At 39.0% G+C, this 17,826-nt stretch overlaps 1 protein-coding gene across 1 annotated transcript in view; it reads right to left on the bottom strand.

The window, feature by feature from the left end:
• LOC138037160 (tRNA endonuclease ANKZF1-like) overlaps positions 1 to 14,853 on the bottom strand; it is a 21,053-nt gene extending 6,200 nt beyond the window's left edge. The window contains exons 1-9 of the mRNA XM_068883150.1: positions 14,162 to 14,853; positions 13,803 to 13,891; positions 13,518 to 13,617; positions 11,507 to 11,709; positions 10,873 to 11,093; positions 9,072 to 9,120; positions 7,940 to 8,063; positions 2,343 to 2,441; positions 334 to 657 (exon numbers count right to left, since the gene is read on the bottom strand). Of these exons, the coding sequence (XP_068739251.1) occupies positions 334 to 657; positions 2,343 to 2,441; positions 7,940 to 8,063; positions 9,072 to 9,120; positions 10,873 to 11,093; positions 11,507 to 11,709; positions 13,518 to 13,617; positions 13,803 to 13,891; positions 14,162 to 14,333 (1,381 nt within the window). The 5' untranslated portion in view covers positions 14,334 to 14,853. The remainder of the gene's footprint in view (positions 1 to 333; positions 658 to 2,342; positions 2,442 to 7,939; positions 8,064 to 9,071; positions 9,121 to 10,872; positions 11,094 to 11,506; positions 11,710 to 13,517; positions 13,618 to 13,802; positions 13,892 to 14,161) is intronic.
• Positions 14,854 to 17,826: the final 2,973 nt, after the last annotated feature.

The raw sequence follows: 17,826 nt of genomic DNA, 5'->3' as shown, positions 1-17,826 counted from the left end.
CATTTAGTTCACTTTGCACAAGAAAATCATGTGAATACTTATCATTTACGCACATGAAAAAAACTATAGCTTATCATAATTATGCAGGAGCAGAGCGCACGTATCGCGTATCACGTATTTTGCTTGAAAGCTGAATGCTTACGCCTTGTTTAACTGACCATTCAACTTTTGAGCTTCTTTATAAGGGCAGAGCCAACTGCGAAAGTTTTCTTTGCAATAACATGGAAATTAAACCCACTAACCATCACTTTTTCAGATTTCTAATCGCTTGGAACAAGAAATAAAAGTAAACTCGGAAAGGTCTTTTCGTTTTTTTGAAATCATGCTCTTCACCTGAAAGCATTTGTGCAATTCCACTCTGACTGATACCTTTGTCTCCAAATAGCTCCAACTTATCGCCTTTTTTGTTTTTCGTTTTTTTCTTCTTGTTTTTCTTTGGAGTTTCTTGAGGTCTGGTTACAGGTGCCATCTCTTCTTCTCTTTTGTCCTCGTTGCCTTGTAAATCTGCTTCCTCTTTCTCCTCAATCTTGGCATCAGTATTTTGGTCCTCTTGTAATGTTGCAGTGCTATCCTCTTCAACTGATGACACGCCTTCTGCTGTTTCGGATTGTGTAAACCGCTTGAGTATTCCTTGAATTTCTTCGTCGCTTTCCTTCCCTGAGATTAAAAAACGATCGTTTTGTGACTGAACAAGCATGTTAACTTAACAATGCAAAAAACCTTCTCCGTACATTATTGGTTGGGCTCCCCCACCCCACCAAGTAGGGAATGAAACCTGGCCTTCTTCCTTTTTCAAATTTAAGCTCCAATACCTGTATTAAGGTTGTCAAACCAAGACAGGTAGGAGTTCGTAAACCATCCATTTCTGTCAAAGATGGGGTCAAAATCTACGAGACATGGTTCACAACCTCTACAGGGACCTGCGCAAGGGGTCAAAATTGTCGGGGAGGAGGGGCACAGGAGGGTTACAGGAGCACCCTGTTAGTGTTGGACCTATGGTAGGGGTCCAAATTGTCGGGGAGGGGTAGGTGATAGGAGGCTTTGGTGTTTATGCCACAGCAAAATTACAAAATCACAGCATCCTTATTAAGAACGCGAACGGCGGTCATTACGCTACTACTTTCAAGTTTTTGTGTCGCTGTTTAATAGCCAGAAGGCCCATCAAGCCGGCGCTTATCTCCGGTTTCATTAACATGAAGCGACTAGGAGTATTTCTACTCCCCCACGGATGGGATGCTAGTCCATCGCAAGGTTACCCCCAGCATTTCGCTGGTACCCATTTATACGTCTGGGTGGACAGAGGCACCGTGGGAGTAAATTTCTTGCCCAAGAACACAACACAACGTCCCCGGCCAGGACCCGAACCCGGACCACTCGATCTGTAGTCGAGCACTATAACCATGAGGCCACCGCACCTCCCACCTACTTTCAAGTATCTTCTATAATTTCTTTGCAAGGGCAGCAGTTTGAGTGCAGTGATGAGAGCACTTGTCTTCCACCAATGTGTCCCAGTTTAGATTCTCTGACTCGCCATAAAATCTGGGGAGAGCTTGCTGGCTTTCCACTCAGTTGGGGGTGGGGAGGAGGGGGGTTCCCTCAGGGCTCAGGTTTTCCCTCAGGGGGGGTCCCTCAGGTTTTTTTCCCTCTCAACACCAACCAACAAAACACAATCCCCTATAATTAGTACAGTACATGCGCTAGAAGATTTATGATACTATTGTTATTATTATAATCATTTTGTACATTATTTTATTGCAATGATAATAACTGTATTTGTAGTTAACAACTATTCGCTGAAGTGGCTTATCACCAAGCCATGAAGTGGAGAGGTAAATATCCACCACAAGCCACTGATAGTATACACAATGTATGTATACTTAACAATTAGACCCATAGCCTGCAAGGGCTACGGGTCAATAGCCCACGAGGCGACGCTGAATGGGCTATTGACCCGTGGCCGTCGCCTCGTGGGCTATTGACCCGTGGCCCTTGAGGGTGAAGGATCTAATTGTTTTAGTATCACCCAACTAGTCGGACAGAAAGGCAATAATAAAGTTAGAAAATGCAAGTTGAAGAAATATTTATTTGGGAATAAAACGAAAATAACGTGTAGTAATAGTCCTCTAGTAGCATAGCCAGTCAAAATGAAGGATTTGCATTAATCCACTAGTTGGGTGATAACGGACAAGCCAAGCAAAGAATTTTATGATTTTTTCAAATTGAATTATTTTCTCTTCCATAGCTAGACAATTTTACCCAATAGCTTGCAGGCTGTTAAAGTCAAAGTTATCGTCATTGTTGTCATTATGAGTTCAAGAGGAAATGAGATACACTATACTTACCCAGTAACAGCACACTGGACAGCTCTTCATGGACCCTCTTCACTTCCTTAAATGTAGGTCTCCTTGTTACAAAGGGTATTGTCCTGATTCGCTCATCATCTCAAAAAACAAACAACACTTTAGCCATTCTAATAACATTTAAACTGACGGGAGTCATCTCATAACTGAGCAGATCCTGTCAAGTTGGCTTGCCGGTTTAGCTGGTAGGGTTTGCGCAGTGCAATAGGCTATTGCACTGCACAAGCACTGTAGCATTGGCAAGGGTTCTACATGGGACATTTCTTGAAAAAGAACAGGAGTCCATTGAACTCGCAAGAGCTTCATTTCAATCAGCAAAAGCATGTAAGCTTATCACTGATCTATGGTTTCTTGGTCTAAACATAAATTTGGAACCATTTGCAGTTATTAAGTGGCTCTGATGGCTATCTCTATAACACTATAACAAACCAATATTTCACATTCTCACTCTTTTAAATCTTTTCTTCTTTTTAAAGTAATTTAATCGGATAATGCCGGTATTTCATGTAACTTAAGTTAACAATATTCCAGGAAACAGTGGAAATGAGTTGGCCCTAACCAATTAACATCTGAAAAGGTGGAATGGAATAATGGTTTCACTATAAAATCTGACTTTGACGAAACTTGGCATGATCATATGGCACATGAGCTGCTAACCATGAACAATACAATCACATAATCTTATTAAATTTTAATGTAAGTATTAAATACCTAGATTAAAAGTTAATAAGATTAGTAAACAATAAGTAATAAGTCAGTGGTATTCTGCAGGTTATTTGGAAGGAAGGGTCTATTTCAGCTTTGGGACGGAGCACTAACCTAGAGATTACATACTGAGTTCAAATACAGGGTACATTAATATTTCATGTACTGGTACTTCTTATCAAATTACATTATATGCTTAATAATGCCTGCATCTTGATTGGTTCTCACCTTTGATCTATTAGAGGACAGATGCATAGCTGACATCACCATCAAAAACTTTCTTTATTCTTTATATAAAACAAATTGAAATAGATTCTACGTTGCCATGTGTCTGTTCAGTGATAGATCACAGAAGACATCAAAAATAACGTGGTAAGAACATCAGTGACACACAAGCATGTTAATTTTGTTCTTACCACATTTTGATGTTATCTGTGATCGATTATTGACCACTCTGCAGAAACGCCATACTCTAACCAGCTCGGCACTTAATGTCCAAATTGATGATAGATCTATTGAGCAAGTGGAGCATGCCAAGATGCTTGGTGTTATGATAGACAGTGGCATGTCTTGGGAGCATAGACATAGCAATATTATATATATTATATTATCAATATCAAGCTAGTTCCGAGGAGGTCCTTCGGTAATATGGCTAAATCTACGTTTTCAGCATTCACAACTGACGACGTATTTAAATTCTCAATTAACCTTGCTGAATTTTTGTCTTCCGGGCGCAAAATGGGCCATTTCCGAGTTGCTGTTTGTCTCGGTTTCGCAGTGAGTCTCGGTGCTCAACTGTTGTAAGGGAAATGAGCTTGATTTGCATAAGAATACGCAGCTCATTTCCATTTGAATGGTTGCTTTGAAACCGAGGCATGCGACAACTCGGAAATGGGCCATTCACATAACCGGCAAGAAGCATACGGTGTTTAAGTGCGCCCACGATCCCAATATGGCGCCTAGTAAAGGTGGTGCATGATCGAAGTATCGAAGCACATTTGTGCTATTAATTAACAATGTGAGAAACCGATTTTCTTGTAGTATTTATACATTATTTTAATGAGGAAAGAAAGGTAAGTCATGTTCTATCTACCAGTTCCGAACGATTTCATCATATAAAGATTCAAATACAAAAGTTGTACTGTTTGTCCTGGGTTATATCAGACAAAACGTGATTCGCCAGCTGGCAACCAGTTCAGAAAATCTAGTCGCCAGCACTCAATTTTTGGTCGCATTAGCGACCAGTGAGTCGCAATTTCAAGGCCTGCTTGAATCTCCTGCATCATTCGTAGTAGGCTTTCTCTTCTCAGTCGCATTAAACCTTATCTCAACTCCGATTCTGCTTTAAGATTCTATAATTCTTGTGCCAACAACTACTTAATTATTTATTGTTCTGCTGCCTGGGGTAATTGCTCCCACCATCTCCTTTTACGACTCCTTCGTCTTCAGAAGGATGCTGGGCGTATGCTCCTTGATGCAGCCTTCTCTCAGGCTTCTATTTCTTTATTTTTAAAACTTAAGTGCCCGGGGGGAGTAAACTCCCAAAATCACTTCTTTCTTTAAAAAGGATTTATTTATACTTGTCCAGCAATGCCAAGCACGTACGAACACATTATCAAGACAATAAATTGTTTAATTTTAACCAGTATGAATACCACCGATTTCCGTCTGAATCTTTTGGCAGTTAATAATATCCAGTAGCGTTTTATGATAGTCATCTATCAACGCTGTTGAGGCTGAGTCGTGAAAATTTAAACTTACCGATTTCATTTTTTTTACATTTTTGAGCAGCAATTCCTGGTTTCCTTTGTCTAGATAAAATCTTCAACCAACTGGTCAGTTTCGTGAAAAATGATACCCTATTCTAGACCCAAACGCTCTGATTTATATACCCTATGCTAGAGTAAACTGCTTGAAAACCATACCTTTCACAGCGGCACATACCTATATAGCCCATATATGACAGTACCCCCCCCCCCCCCCCCCCCTCGGGCTTAAGTGGATCCCCATTTTTTATCTCATTAAATACCGGAAACTTTCCCTTCTTTTTAATCTACTCCTTAATCCGAACGCCCCCAATTCGTGGACCTTTGAGCCGTTTTACAAGAGCCTCTCTTCATGACTTAAGGGTGCCATGCCCACATAGCAACTCTGGAAAGGGCACACTAGCCTATAGTGCGACTAAACTGTTTAACGATCCTGTGGGATGTCATCGGACATATAATGGCGGATACCGGCAGCTTCAATTTGATGGGTCTTTATCAATCAACCAGGGAGGTGCGGCGGCCTATTGGTTAGTGGGCTCGACTCCGGATCGAGTGGTCCGGGTTCGGGTCCTGGCCTCGTCCTGTGGTGTACTTGGGCAAGACACTTTACTCTCACGGTGCCTCTCTCCACCCAGGTGTATAAATGGGTACCAGCGAAGGAGGTAACCCTGCGATGGACTGGCATCCCGTCCAGGGGGGAGTAGAAATACTCCCAGTCACTTAATGCTACAGAAACCGGAGATAAGCACCGGCCTGGTGGGCCTTCTACGCTCCAGGCAGACTTTACTTTATCAATCACCCAGAAACAAGGAGTCATATCTTTAATACAGAAAAAAGACAAGCGGGGATAAAAACTATCACAATGATTCTGCAAAACTGGAGACCAATATCGCTACTAAATAAAGATGACAAAATTGCTACAAAAGCCACAGCTTTACATCTAGAGAAAGTCTTGCCAACAATTATTAGTTTAAGCCAAACTAGATATGTTAGAGGAAGATTTATTGGGGAAGGTCTTAGAATGATATCCGATATTATGTCTTTCACTAAAAGCGAAAAACCCTCCAGGCCTGGCCGTTTTCTTGGACTTTGACAAGGCTTTTGATTCCACTGAATGGAAATACCTGCGAAAAATCGTTTTGGTCTGAGTTTACTACTTGATTTAATTTGATATTGACAAAAAAGAGATCTACTCTCTCTGAAAACGAAACAATATATGGACTTACCGACGACTGGTCATCTTGCTTAACCCTCAATCACTTAATCTTAATAGCAAAATTCTTTCTTTAAACTAATGCCTATGATGATCACCCTTGTACAAGATAAAATTGACATACAGAAAAGGACCGACCTTAGCAACCGGAGCTGCTGACTGCACACACTGCAGATAGGGTGTAATAGGTTTGAAAAAGGATTGGAGAAACAACGCAATGCTAAACAACAACGCCCACAGGTATAACCCTTGCTCCTGGTTGTTAACATTCCTCTTAAAGGTCCCATGGTTAGTAAGTACATTGTATGTTTTGTTGGTCTGAGTAATTCTATTGTACTGTATGTTATGCATGCTTGTGTCCGGTAAATACCACTAGTATCGTAAACCGAGTAAATACTGCATTGTAAACAGTGTAAATACCATAATTGTAGAAATAAAATAAAAATAAAATAAAAAATAAGATAAAAAATACCGGTAATAATAACTGTTTTAATTAATGATCTTAATTCTGCCCTAAAAGAGTTCTCTACTTCTCCTTCTTTTTCTTTGCTGACATCTAAATCTCTTTTCTCCTCTTTTAAGTCTAAGTTACGAAATCTGTTTCTCCCACACCTATCTTCTGCTAAGCACTTGGAGGATGACTACTCTGCTCGCTTTGCCACAAACTATTCTATTCATTGAAACTGTTTTTCATAGTGCCCACCACATCCCCTATGAAATCTTTTATAAATATTCTACTCTATTGCATTGATTCGTTTACATGTATTTCTTACTTCATTGCGTGTTTATAGCTAGTTCTGCTTTTATATTGTTTCTTTTTAGTTTGTATAAATATACCCTAAGTATAGTTTTATATGCTTATTTGTCTTTTAAGTCTTTCAAATTTATTTTTTGAGGGCCATAAGTTAGAAAACTGTAACAGGTTATTACGTCTCCCTCTTTAAATAGAGCTATTGTATTGTGTTGTGTTGAGTTGAACACTGTCAGATGCAAGGCAACATGGTATCTATTTGTTAAAGTGCATGTGACACAAAATTTATATTTGCTTGTTCGAAAAGCTTTTAAAATGATGAAGAACGGCGTTTATTTTATTGTGATAGCTCTCTTGGCTGCCGAGTTATTCAAGATTTTGATTTATGCAAATTACACGACTTGTGACGTCATATAGTGGACACACAAGATGATGTAAAATCACAAAAAATGGAATATCTCTGAAGACTTTTTCTGTATAGAACTGAAACTTTTTGCAGTTCTTATACTCATTACAAAGTTCCATGATATGGCCCAGTGTGACATTTCCATAGCAACGCAATGGGCTCCAGGCCCCCTCCATCCAAAGGGTAAAATCAGAGTTTCCCTCCCCAATAAGGGTTATTTGCACTTGATGTTCATTCAGTGCGTGTGATCGAATATAGACATTACACAGCACAAGCACAAGGAAGTCTGTTAGACTCTGAAGCAACAAAGGCATTTTCGATATCGGAAAGGTAGAGGTCTGGTAACAAGTACGTTGCCATGGTGACATCATACTCACTATTACAATGTGTAGTTTTGGTAGCACATCAACCCTGCAAAAATTCAATCCTGCAGACTTAGTATTTGCAAACTAGATATTCCATGTTTTGTGATTTTACAGAATTTTGTGTCCACTATGTGACGTCACAAGTTATCTAATTTGCATAAATCAAAATCTTGAATAGCTCTGCTACCAAGAGTGCTATCACAATAAAGTAAACGCTGTTCTTCACCATTTCGAAAGCTCTTTCGAAAAAGCTAATAAAAAAAATTGTGTCATATGCACTTTAATAAGACAAAAGTTTGCTATTTCACAGTAGGCTAAAAATCCCTTCAGGTCATTAACTTGAGCACACTTTAGGTCTACACTGTATGCTTACCTTTCCTAAATGGAGGCTTTTTTCCTCCAAAAAACATTGACTTGTTGTAAGCTGGAGTACGAATAAATATTCTGTGACATTGCTCGACATGCTGTGACCATGCCTCTAGTAGATCCTGAACTTCCTAATGACAGGAAATAATAGAATTTCTCCTTTGTATTAATAAATACCAATTAAAAGTACTTATCTCTTTCCCTGGGTAATTAGAGAGGCATCAACACTGCTAAAAATACAGCTGTACACAATTCAATTGTAAAAAAAACACTGGAGTTCTTTTGGGTTACATATAAAAGTTGGCAATCAAAATAGAAAACTGAAAAAACTTCTTTTTTCCCAGGAGACTCTTAAGCCTTTTTTCAAGTAACAAGCCCTGGGGCAACATCTTTGACATTTGATCAGACTCCTCTCAAAACCCTCATAGATGAATCAGTGCAAATAGGGTTGACCTACCACTGCTGATTTTACTGTGGCCTTGTGCCAACTCCAACATGGCTTACAAGGTTTTGCTCTATCCATGTCTCGCACGGACTTACACGTAATTGACAGCTTCCTATGCTCTCACTGTCTTTCACTAAAGGCCGCCGCACACGGTGAGGAAAGGGCTGAGCAAACCGCCTCGCGAGGCAGTTTGCTCAGCCGTTTTCTCACCGTGTGCAGGGAACTTTTGGTGAGAAATGGGCCTTGCGAGGCCGTGAGGAAAAAATCAAACGTGTTTGATATTTTTCGCCTCGCGAGGCAAATTCCTCATTGTGTGCAGCCATTGTGAGAATCGAGTTGAGCTTGGTCAATGAAGCATCCAATAAAAATACATGGCATTCTCACGTGACTTCAGTGAGGCAGTTTGCTCAGCTCTTTCCTCAAGTGTGCGGCGGGCTTTACCGCAGAGCCCCTGATTCTAGCAGTGGGAATTTGCCAAGTGATGGACACCAACTAAATGCCAGTGATTTTGGTCCTGCACATGGCATAAACATGGGAATCCTCAAAACAGAGGAAGAACTGTTCCTGCCCCATAACCCTCTGTTACTTTATGTACATGTACCAGCTACAAGAAAAGTTGTCACAATTCAATAATAATAATAATAATAATAATAATAATAATAATACATTGTAATTATTAATATTATTCACCGACCTGTAAAAGAGCAGCTTCATTGTGCCGTCTCAGGCTAGCTCCTGCAGATCTATGTAGAGATTGTCATGCACTATTAATTCATCACCTCTACCACTACACCTCTACATTGTACATGTGCATTTACATGTATCACTATCGATGATCTCACTCTCATTGCTGCACCATCATCATCACCATAATAATTTATCATTATCTTTAAACTATTGTCAATACACCTTATTCCAAAATGGGCACCGTTTTAGTATTCTTTTGTTTCCATGCAAAACGGCCCTTATGGCCTCGCTTTCAAACGTAAAATTCAAAAGAATATTTAACCTTGAATGAAGCCATAAGGGCCAATTTGCATGGAAACAAAAGAATACTAAAATGGTGGCCATTTTGGAATAAGGTGTATGTTATCATAATCAGAAATTAAACCTCATCACCAAGATGAGGTTTAACCACCGACCACATGACTCCGTCAAGAGTGCACTGGACTATCTTGAAGGAGGTTGCTGGCTCAAACCCTGGCTGGACCAATACTCAGGGTCTATAACAGGGGAGAAAGTGCTGCCTTTATAATTGCATCTGGAAATGGTAAATGTACTTACGTATGCCTTTCAAGTCTTCTGGGATAAGGACTATAAATCGTAGGCCCTGACTCACAACACTTGTTCGTGAAAATTAAAAAAAATGAACAATTTTGTGGGATGTTAAACAACCCATACAGCTGTACACTGTTTGAGAAGAGTAGGGGATGTAGTCCCCAGTGTTGTGTTTTGGCCTTTGAATGTAGTTGTAAGCATAAAATTACAGCAGGTCTACATCAGCTGTATACATTAGATGCCAATAATTATATACTAACAACAAATGAACAAACAAACAACAAGATTTACCATTATCATAATCACCAAAATTACTGAATTGAGCGGTGCAGAGTTCTAAGTAACACTTTACATTGAAGTTAAGGTAGATAAAAAACTATTTAATCCATTCACCCCTAAACCTACCTTAACCGGTCACACTTACCGGTACATGTAGTATTTTATACTGTCTAATGCCAGATGATTTACTCGTCATTATGAGCCCTGAACCCCCAGGAGTCAATGGGTTAAAATCATCAAAATGGCCCTGGCCCTCTATTCATTTTAAGTCACTTACAGCAATGAGATAGAATGGTTTCCAATTGAGTGTTGAAAGTACTGTAATTAGCGAATTGCTTTGGTTTTGCAATTACTTCAAGTGCTCAGTGATTGGTTCAAAGTTCTCACCCCACTTCTTCAACCAATCAGATGTGAAACCAAAACCAATCGTGGCTCACACATGCACATTTTCTCGCGCTTTGTGTCGGCTATGTGTAATTACTTCAAGTTTTGATTGGTCTACTGGATTGTCTCCGTCCTTTTTGATTGGCCAAAGAAATTACTTTGGTTTTGGTTTTATTGTACTCGATTGAAACTTGCTCTATGATCTCAGTAATTATTATATTAAAGTCAGAGTTGTTTTCAAAAGAGTGTCGTAAAACCAAAACCAAAGTAATTACTTTGGCCAATCAAAAAGGACGGAGACAATCCAGCAAACCAATCAAAACTTGAAGTATTTACACGTAGCTGGCACAAAAGGCGGGCAAATGTGCACGCACAAGCCACCATCGGTTTTAGTTTCACTTCTGATTGGTTGAAAAAGTGGCGCGAGAACTTTGAACCAATCACTGAGTGAAGTAGATGCAAAACCAATTGAAAGCAATTCACTAATTACTTTCGACACTCAATTGAAACCCGCTCTATTGTAGTAAGAAACCAATATTGTGTTAATGACTCACTTTGGTTGATTGCCACCCTGCTGTGCATCTCTTGCACCTTGTGCTGTTCCTCGTTTTGCTCTAACTGTGTATCGATGGAAAGTCTTGTGCGTCAAGATTTCTTTTCCATTGAATACTGCACCAGCAAAGTGTCCTCCTGCCGTCATTAGGATGATCCAGTAACTAAATTTTGGCAAATTAGCCAACAAGGACACCATTGCGTCAAAACTGGTTGGAACATTCTTAAGAGGAAAGTAAACATGACAAAAATCAGTATTTTTTTTTGTCACATGTGAACAAGAGAGTTACTTCCCATTACAACACTTAATAGGGGTGTCGACAGGACTTTTGTAGTGGGAACATGCACGGAGCCAGATTCTAAAAACAGCTAAATTCTTCCAACCACATTACATGACTGTATAAAGGCTGTTTTCAAAAACATAATTATTCAGTAAAAAACAATTATTATTCAGGAACAAATAGGCAATCGACTGAGAAATGCTCCTGAACAATCTAAACACATTAAGGCTGTCCATAGCGATTGCATCTCCATTGGCTCACAAATGACAAAAAGTAAGGAAGAATGACTCCCCCTACCCCCCTACCCCCTCCCTTTCACGTGAAAGCCCAGAACTAAGCTACACTGTATCATTACCTTAACAGAACACAAAACACTGCGATACACAGACAACACATCTCCTTCTTCATTGACAAACAGCACCTTTGGGTGCTGTCTTCCCGTCAATCTGTTCTTGGTTACACTCGTTTCCTCAGGTTGGCATTTGCTCCTTTGTATAGATTCCAGCGTCAAGTCACTGTCTGTGTCACTGTCAGAACCAGATATACTGGATAATTCACCTAATGAAAAATGATCAGAAATGATCAAAATTAATGCAAGTCTGTATTTCATCAACATGATAACAGTGGCAATTTACAGTAAAATGCAGTTTTAACAAGAAATTGGCCAATCTATCTAACAGAATGATAATAATAATAATTAGTAGTAGTAGTAGTAGTACAGTGTATATGTTGTCGGTAAAATCCATTCTCCGGTGAAATCCGTCTTTACCTATGTTAAATTGGTGATCCTCATTTTACCTAAGTAGCATATGCACCCATATGAATTAAAGAACCGTTTTTAGAAGCCTAAATTAAGCCTATGGAAAAATTAGGGTCAGGTTAGGATTTGTTTGGTTATTATACATAGATATCAATTGACTTATTATACAAAAGTAAATAATAAAAAGAACTGTGTTGGGTTGAGCATGTTTGTCGTTGTAGTTCATTGGTGAAGACACAGGACTACAGATCTGGAGGGTGCGAGTTCGAGTACCGGTAAGTGATTTGTACAGTCTTCTGTTTCCTTACTAAGTATGTTGTGACGTTGAGCCTAAAGAGATAAGTGTATGAATACAGAAACCGCCGGATAAGATGATACAAAACAGTAAGAAGATAATTATGTTGAGATGCTTATGGCAATGAGAGTTTGAGGGAAGGTATAGTGTTTTCAATTGTTTTGGGGGGTGGGGCAGTGCATATTCAGCCTAGGTAAAAACGGATTCAACCTGAGAACGGATTTTACCGACAACAGATACAATGTACACTAAAACAGTGGATAGCATTGAATATGCACGCTGACTGGCTACTCAAACTCCGGATATCCTTTGCTATTCACCTCTGAGCAATTTGCGGAATTTGCACCCGAAAATGTTGTCATCTTTGCAGGAATAAATGAGTTAAAATCAACTTTTTGTGCTATGTTAGTTCACTCTTTTAGTAAGATACTAAAACAACTATTCGCCTCAGTGTTGGTGGTTAGTGGTGGATATTTACCAAGCCGTGAAGCCACCTCCTCTTTGGTGAATAGTTGCTATTTATTATTATTATTATTATTATTATTATTAATATTATTGTTGTTGCTATTGCTGTTGTTGTTGTTGTTATTATTATTATTATTATTATTATATCTTATTTCTTTATGAGAAGAAAAAAACATGCAGAAACAGGAGGAACTTATCCAATGACACAAAAGGTGCATTTGCATATTCTTTTATAGTAGTCTGTATTATACTCTAGTTTTACTGGCTGGGTCTCTAACAAAGAATAAATAATTATTTTGAACAAACACAAGATGTAAATTGACATTGTTTAACCCATTGACTCCCGGGAGTGAGACTTAACAGATTATACTCTGTAACTAACGCCAGACGATTTTACTTGTCAATAAGCCAATATAAAAAATGCCATAATACTCTTTGTTTGTACCTCCAAAATTTTGAATAAGCCTTGTTTTTATTTTCCCTTGATAATGGTCTTACGAGAAACTGGAAAAAATGCTTATGCAAAATTTTGGAGGGACTAACAAAGAGTATTATGGCATTTTTGATAATGGCTAATTGGGGGCGTCCTGAGCGGCAGGTACAAAACACAGGTCACAGGTCACAGGTCATTATTTTACCAATACAGGCAGTATCCTAAACATTCATAAAAGCTAACCTTATGCCTAAAAACGTTTGTTTAGGCCTAATTAGGCCTAAAGTTAGCTTTTATGAATGTTTGGGATACTTTCTGTATTGGTAAAACAATGACCTGTGACCTGTGACCTGCATTTTGTACCTGCCGCATCCCGAGGTAACTGAGGAGTGAATGGATTTAGTTACACATACCTGAAATTGTTTCCTCGAATGCATCCTCAGATAACACAGTTTTGCCCATTAGCTTTTGCTTCAGATTGAATTTGTGCCAGTCCAGCTTGAAATGCTCTCTCTGCAGAGATAAAAAGACAGAATTAAACACTTATCAACAACTAGCTCATAACTGGCAAGTCTTCTGACCTCAAATCCTTGAAGGAATTATACATGTACATTAAGTAATTTAGCTCGCCAAGTCCACACTCCGTAAAAAAAAACACACAAGAAGCAAAAGACGTTAAAATAACTACATGTACTTGCCTGGATTTCAACTGAGTGAAAATCAACTTTACACATAGCACAGCTCATTCCAGATTTATCTCCATTGTCTCCAGCTTTGAGTAAATTTACTGTGAACAAAATTTAATCTTACTGAGTTACATGTATATCATCCCCGCAATCATCATAATCACTTTCATCATCATCATCATCATCATCATCATCATCATCGTCGTCGTCATCATCATTCTGTGATTATCCTCATTCATGATTCAAATGAAAGAGTCAATGTGCAATGCAATCCAATACAACAACTACTTCCTTTAATTTCCTAGACGACTTTACAAGGAGCTACACTATTATGGCAAAAACACACATTAAAAATAAAAACAATAAATCACCTTTTTGTTTAGCTTCTGCCTCGGTCATTGTTAATGTCTCGTCTTGTCCATTATGGCCACATGAATTTCCGTTTTCATTCCCAATAACGCACAGTCCTCTCAGAATTTCACGTAACTGCTCGTCAAAAAGAGAAAGGCTGGAAGACAAGGATCCCTTGAAGGCTGCCGCCATTTAAAAATTGATCTTGCCTTCGTATTGATGATTCAACCAAACCGGCACAATGTTAATAGGTGCAAGTTTACACTACCTTTGAGGCTTTCTACCAATGTTATTCTCGCTATAAATTGCACCACCAAAGCACCATAATTGGAAATTCTATTTCCGTCTAATACGCAAGCTTAGGTCTTGTCTCCACTCTTCACCGATCTTAAATTGTTCTTTTCTTTCTGCCATGTATAACTTAAATTTTCGCCCGCTTAATTGACACTAATTTTACTTGACCGTTGCTTTTAAACTTGACCGCTATTTTCCTTAATTAATCGAACGGATACGGCAAGTTTTGACCACCATATTGAAAATTGTTTTGTTTGTTCGTCCCATTCCCAGCCGAAATGGCAAACAGAGTGAGGCATTGGTCCGAGGAACGACCACAGCTTGCTCGTAGGGCACGAATTACAAAAGGAAACCTAGTTTAAAATATTTCTCTAAAAGTTTTACCTGTAGAGATTTACCAGTATGGCTACCGATATACTAAGGCTTATTTTTTTGGATTATGGCCGTTTCCATGGTAACATTACATCTAATCTAGGCAGATCTATTTTTATCTTTGACCTAAATTCCGTAACATTTATACTTTTCTTCGGTGAATTTTTTTTCTTTGCCACATTGTGGAAGTGATATTGCCTGACATTTTGAAGTGGTAAAAAGTGACGGTCGTTCAGACGGTTTTGCCAATATTTTGTAACTTGTCATTTTGCTAAATAAATTCGATGAAATCTGTTATAAACTCTTAACTACAATCGAAAATTTTGACCTTTCTTATTATCCAAACGTATAAGTGATCTAAAAATGACACGTGTGATAAAATATACACAAGTAATTTGATCACAAGATAAAAACCGGAAAATCAAGTAGTAATCAAATACAGTCTGTACAAACAAAACCGAGACTTCGTGGCTAAACGTTACATAACGCGTGACTGTTTGTGACAAGCTCTTACAGGTTTTAACAAATATACGGTATTTGACAGCAACTGTATGTGGTTAGAACTGAGCCAATTTTTTAAGAACATTTACCAAAGGGCACGCGAGAAAATTAGAAATCGGGTCAAGCTGGCGTTACAAAAATCAGAAAAACGCGCTATGCAGGCTGTACGCGCCATACCGGTGCCTAGTTTGCAGGCGGCCCTAAAAACCTGGGGAGCCTCCCTTAAATTTTAATTAACAAATAAAGAAGCCTTGACTGTGCTCTGTTCTGTTGTAAAGCACGCAGGAAACGGCTAGAGCACGAAAGAAGTGTAGGGGGAAACACGAGCCGATAGGCGAGTGTTTCTCCCTACTTCTTGAGTGCTCTAGCCGCTTCCTAAGTGCTTTACAACAGAACAGAGCACAGTCAAGGCTTCTTTATTTGTTTTATGATAAAAAACAAGTAATTTTCTTCAAAAATTCTACTTTATTTTCAAAGCGCGCGCTGCTTGTGGCGAACTGAGATGTCGTCAGCACAGTGCTTTATACTCTGATAAAGCACGCTACTTTGGACCAATCAGCGCGCTTGTAAGAATGTTTAAGATTATTTGATTGGTTAATGAAACAAAGGCTTGTCAAAACATCAATCAACTGGAAAATCACACAAAATTAGAATTTATGGAAAAACAAGTGCCTCAATGTTCGGTTTCAGTCCGTAAAAAACAGCAAAAAAGAGGATCTAAATGATTAAGTTCAGTGAAAACCGGCCGAATTGTTGCCCATGAAAACCTGCACGTTTCCGACATGACAACTGGAAAACAAACTCTTCATTGCTTGCGGCTGGAATCTGAAAACCTGTTGGGAATTTTGTAAATGAAGAACTCCAGCGTGAGGACTTTCTGAGCTTGAAAGAACTGCTGGACCGGGCGACGGTTGAGGTCTTCCATCCAAAGCACTTGACAGAATATCTGAGCAAGCCTTTAACTGACAGCTTCAATAATACCAAAGGTAAAATTCGGAAATTCATCTGCCATTTCTGCGAATGATGGCGTGGGCTTTCGTTTGTTCCGTGCTTTGTACTCTCATAAAGCACGCTGTTTACACCAATGAGAGCGCGCGTTATATAGAAACTTTATTATAAAAAAGGTTATGCCAAGGTTGCCTCGCCAATGTGTCTTAAAAAAACTTATTTCTTTTAATGTCATAGGCCTTCGATCCATCCCATCTGGAACAATGTGATCCTGTACTGGTCGGGAACTCACCTTCCACTCCTTACGAGTCCTTGCTCCAGTATGTGGGGCCCTATAAAGGCTTCCGCAAACGAGGAAACATTAGAGAGATTAAGCATTGCGTTTGCGTGAAACGGCAAACGCGAGACGGTGGGCTGCTGCTTGTCATAAAAGCATGAAAATGATGTTATTCGAACTCGTTTCTTTCTTTTAAAAAGTCACTTGATAGAGCGAGTTTCAATTGAGTGTCGTAAAACCAAAACCAAAGTAATTACTTTGTCCAATCAAAAAGGAAGGAGACAATCCAGTAAACCAATCAAAACTCTAAGTAATTACATGTAGCCGACACAAAGCGCGGGAAAATGAGCACGCGCGAGCCACGATTGGTTTTGGTTTCACTTCTGATTGGTTGGAAAACTCAGCGCGAGAAATTTGAACCAATCACTGAGTGAAGTAATCATAAACCAAAGTAATTATCTAATTACTTTCGACACTCAATTGAAAACCGCTCTACCTGCCGCTAACAGCCAAGAAATGAGCTCATATCAAACGAGTTTCTTCTACTTTTGCCGTTTTCCGCAAACGTAATGCTTAATCTCTCTATTGTTACAGAAATATTGTTCCCCAAAATGTTCCCCGGAAGCAAACTTTTTCCACTCTTACTACAGAATAAGCTAAAACCGAAAGAAATTATGTTTTCAAACAAATCTGTTCGAAATTTGTTTTTAAAACGGTGTTTATATCAAGAAAAGTGAATTTTAAAATCGTCTATCTTCACTTTCATATTTCGCGGATGCAGCCATCTTGAATAATTGTGACCAGGAGCGCATTTTGTGACGTGTTACGGTTGCCCTATTGTTCTGACAAAAAGAGATTTTTGCTAATTCTTGGGTTTCACTCACGTGTTCAACAGCCATGTTTTTCAACGAAATCAAAAGAAGACCTTAGCATAATAATAGCTTTCAATTCCCGGAGGATTGGATCGGGACACCAACATGGCCGCCATTTCATTGTTTGGGGACACCAACAAGGCGGCCGTCACGTCATGTGAAATCCAAGAATAACAAAAGAGCAACCGTAAGACGTCACAGTAATTCAAGATGGCGGCGCCCGCAAAATTTGAAAACAAAAATAGGCGATTCTAAAACTTATTTATTTCGGATACAAAGTTTTAAAGTTTCTTTTTTGTTGTTGAAGTGGAGGTTCCCTTTAAACTCCCCAGAGAGAGTTAAAGCAACGACTAAGGCGAAGAATGGAAACGCCACAAAACGATGATGTCATTGGTCGATCAACGAAAAAAATCGTGCGGCA

This window comes from Montipora capricornis, chromosome 1 (genome assembly GCF_036669925.1).
Source record: "Montipora capricornis isolate CH-2021 chromosome 1, ASM3666992v2, whole genome shotgun sequence".
NCBI lineage: Eukaryota > Metazoa > Cnidaria > Anthozoa > Scleractinia > Acroporidae > Montipora > Montipora capricornis.
Note: the sequence above shows the minus strand (reverse complement) of the source record. Positions and strands in the feature narration are given on the sequence as shown.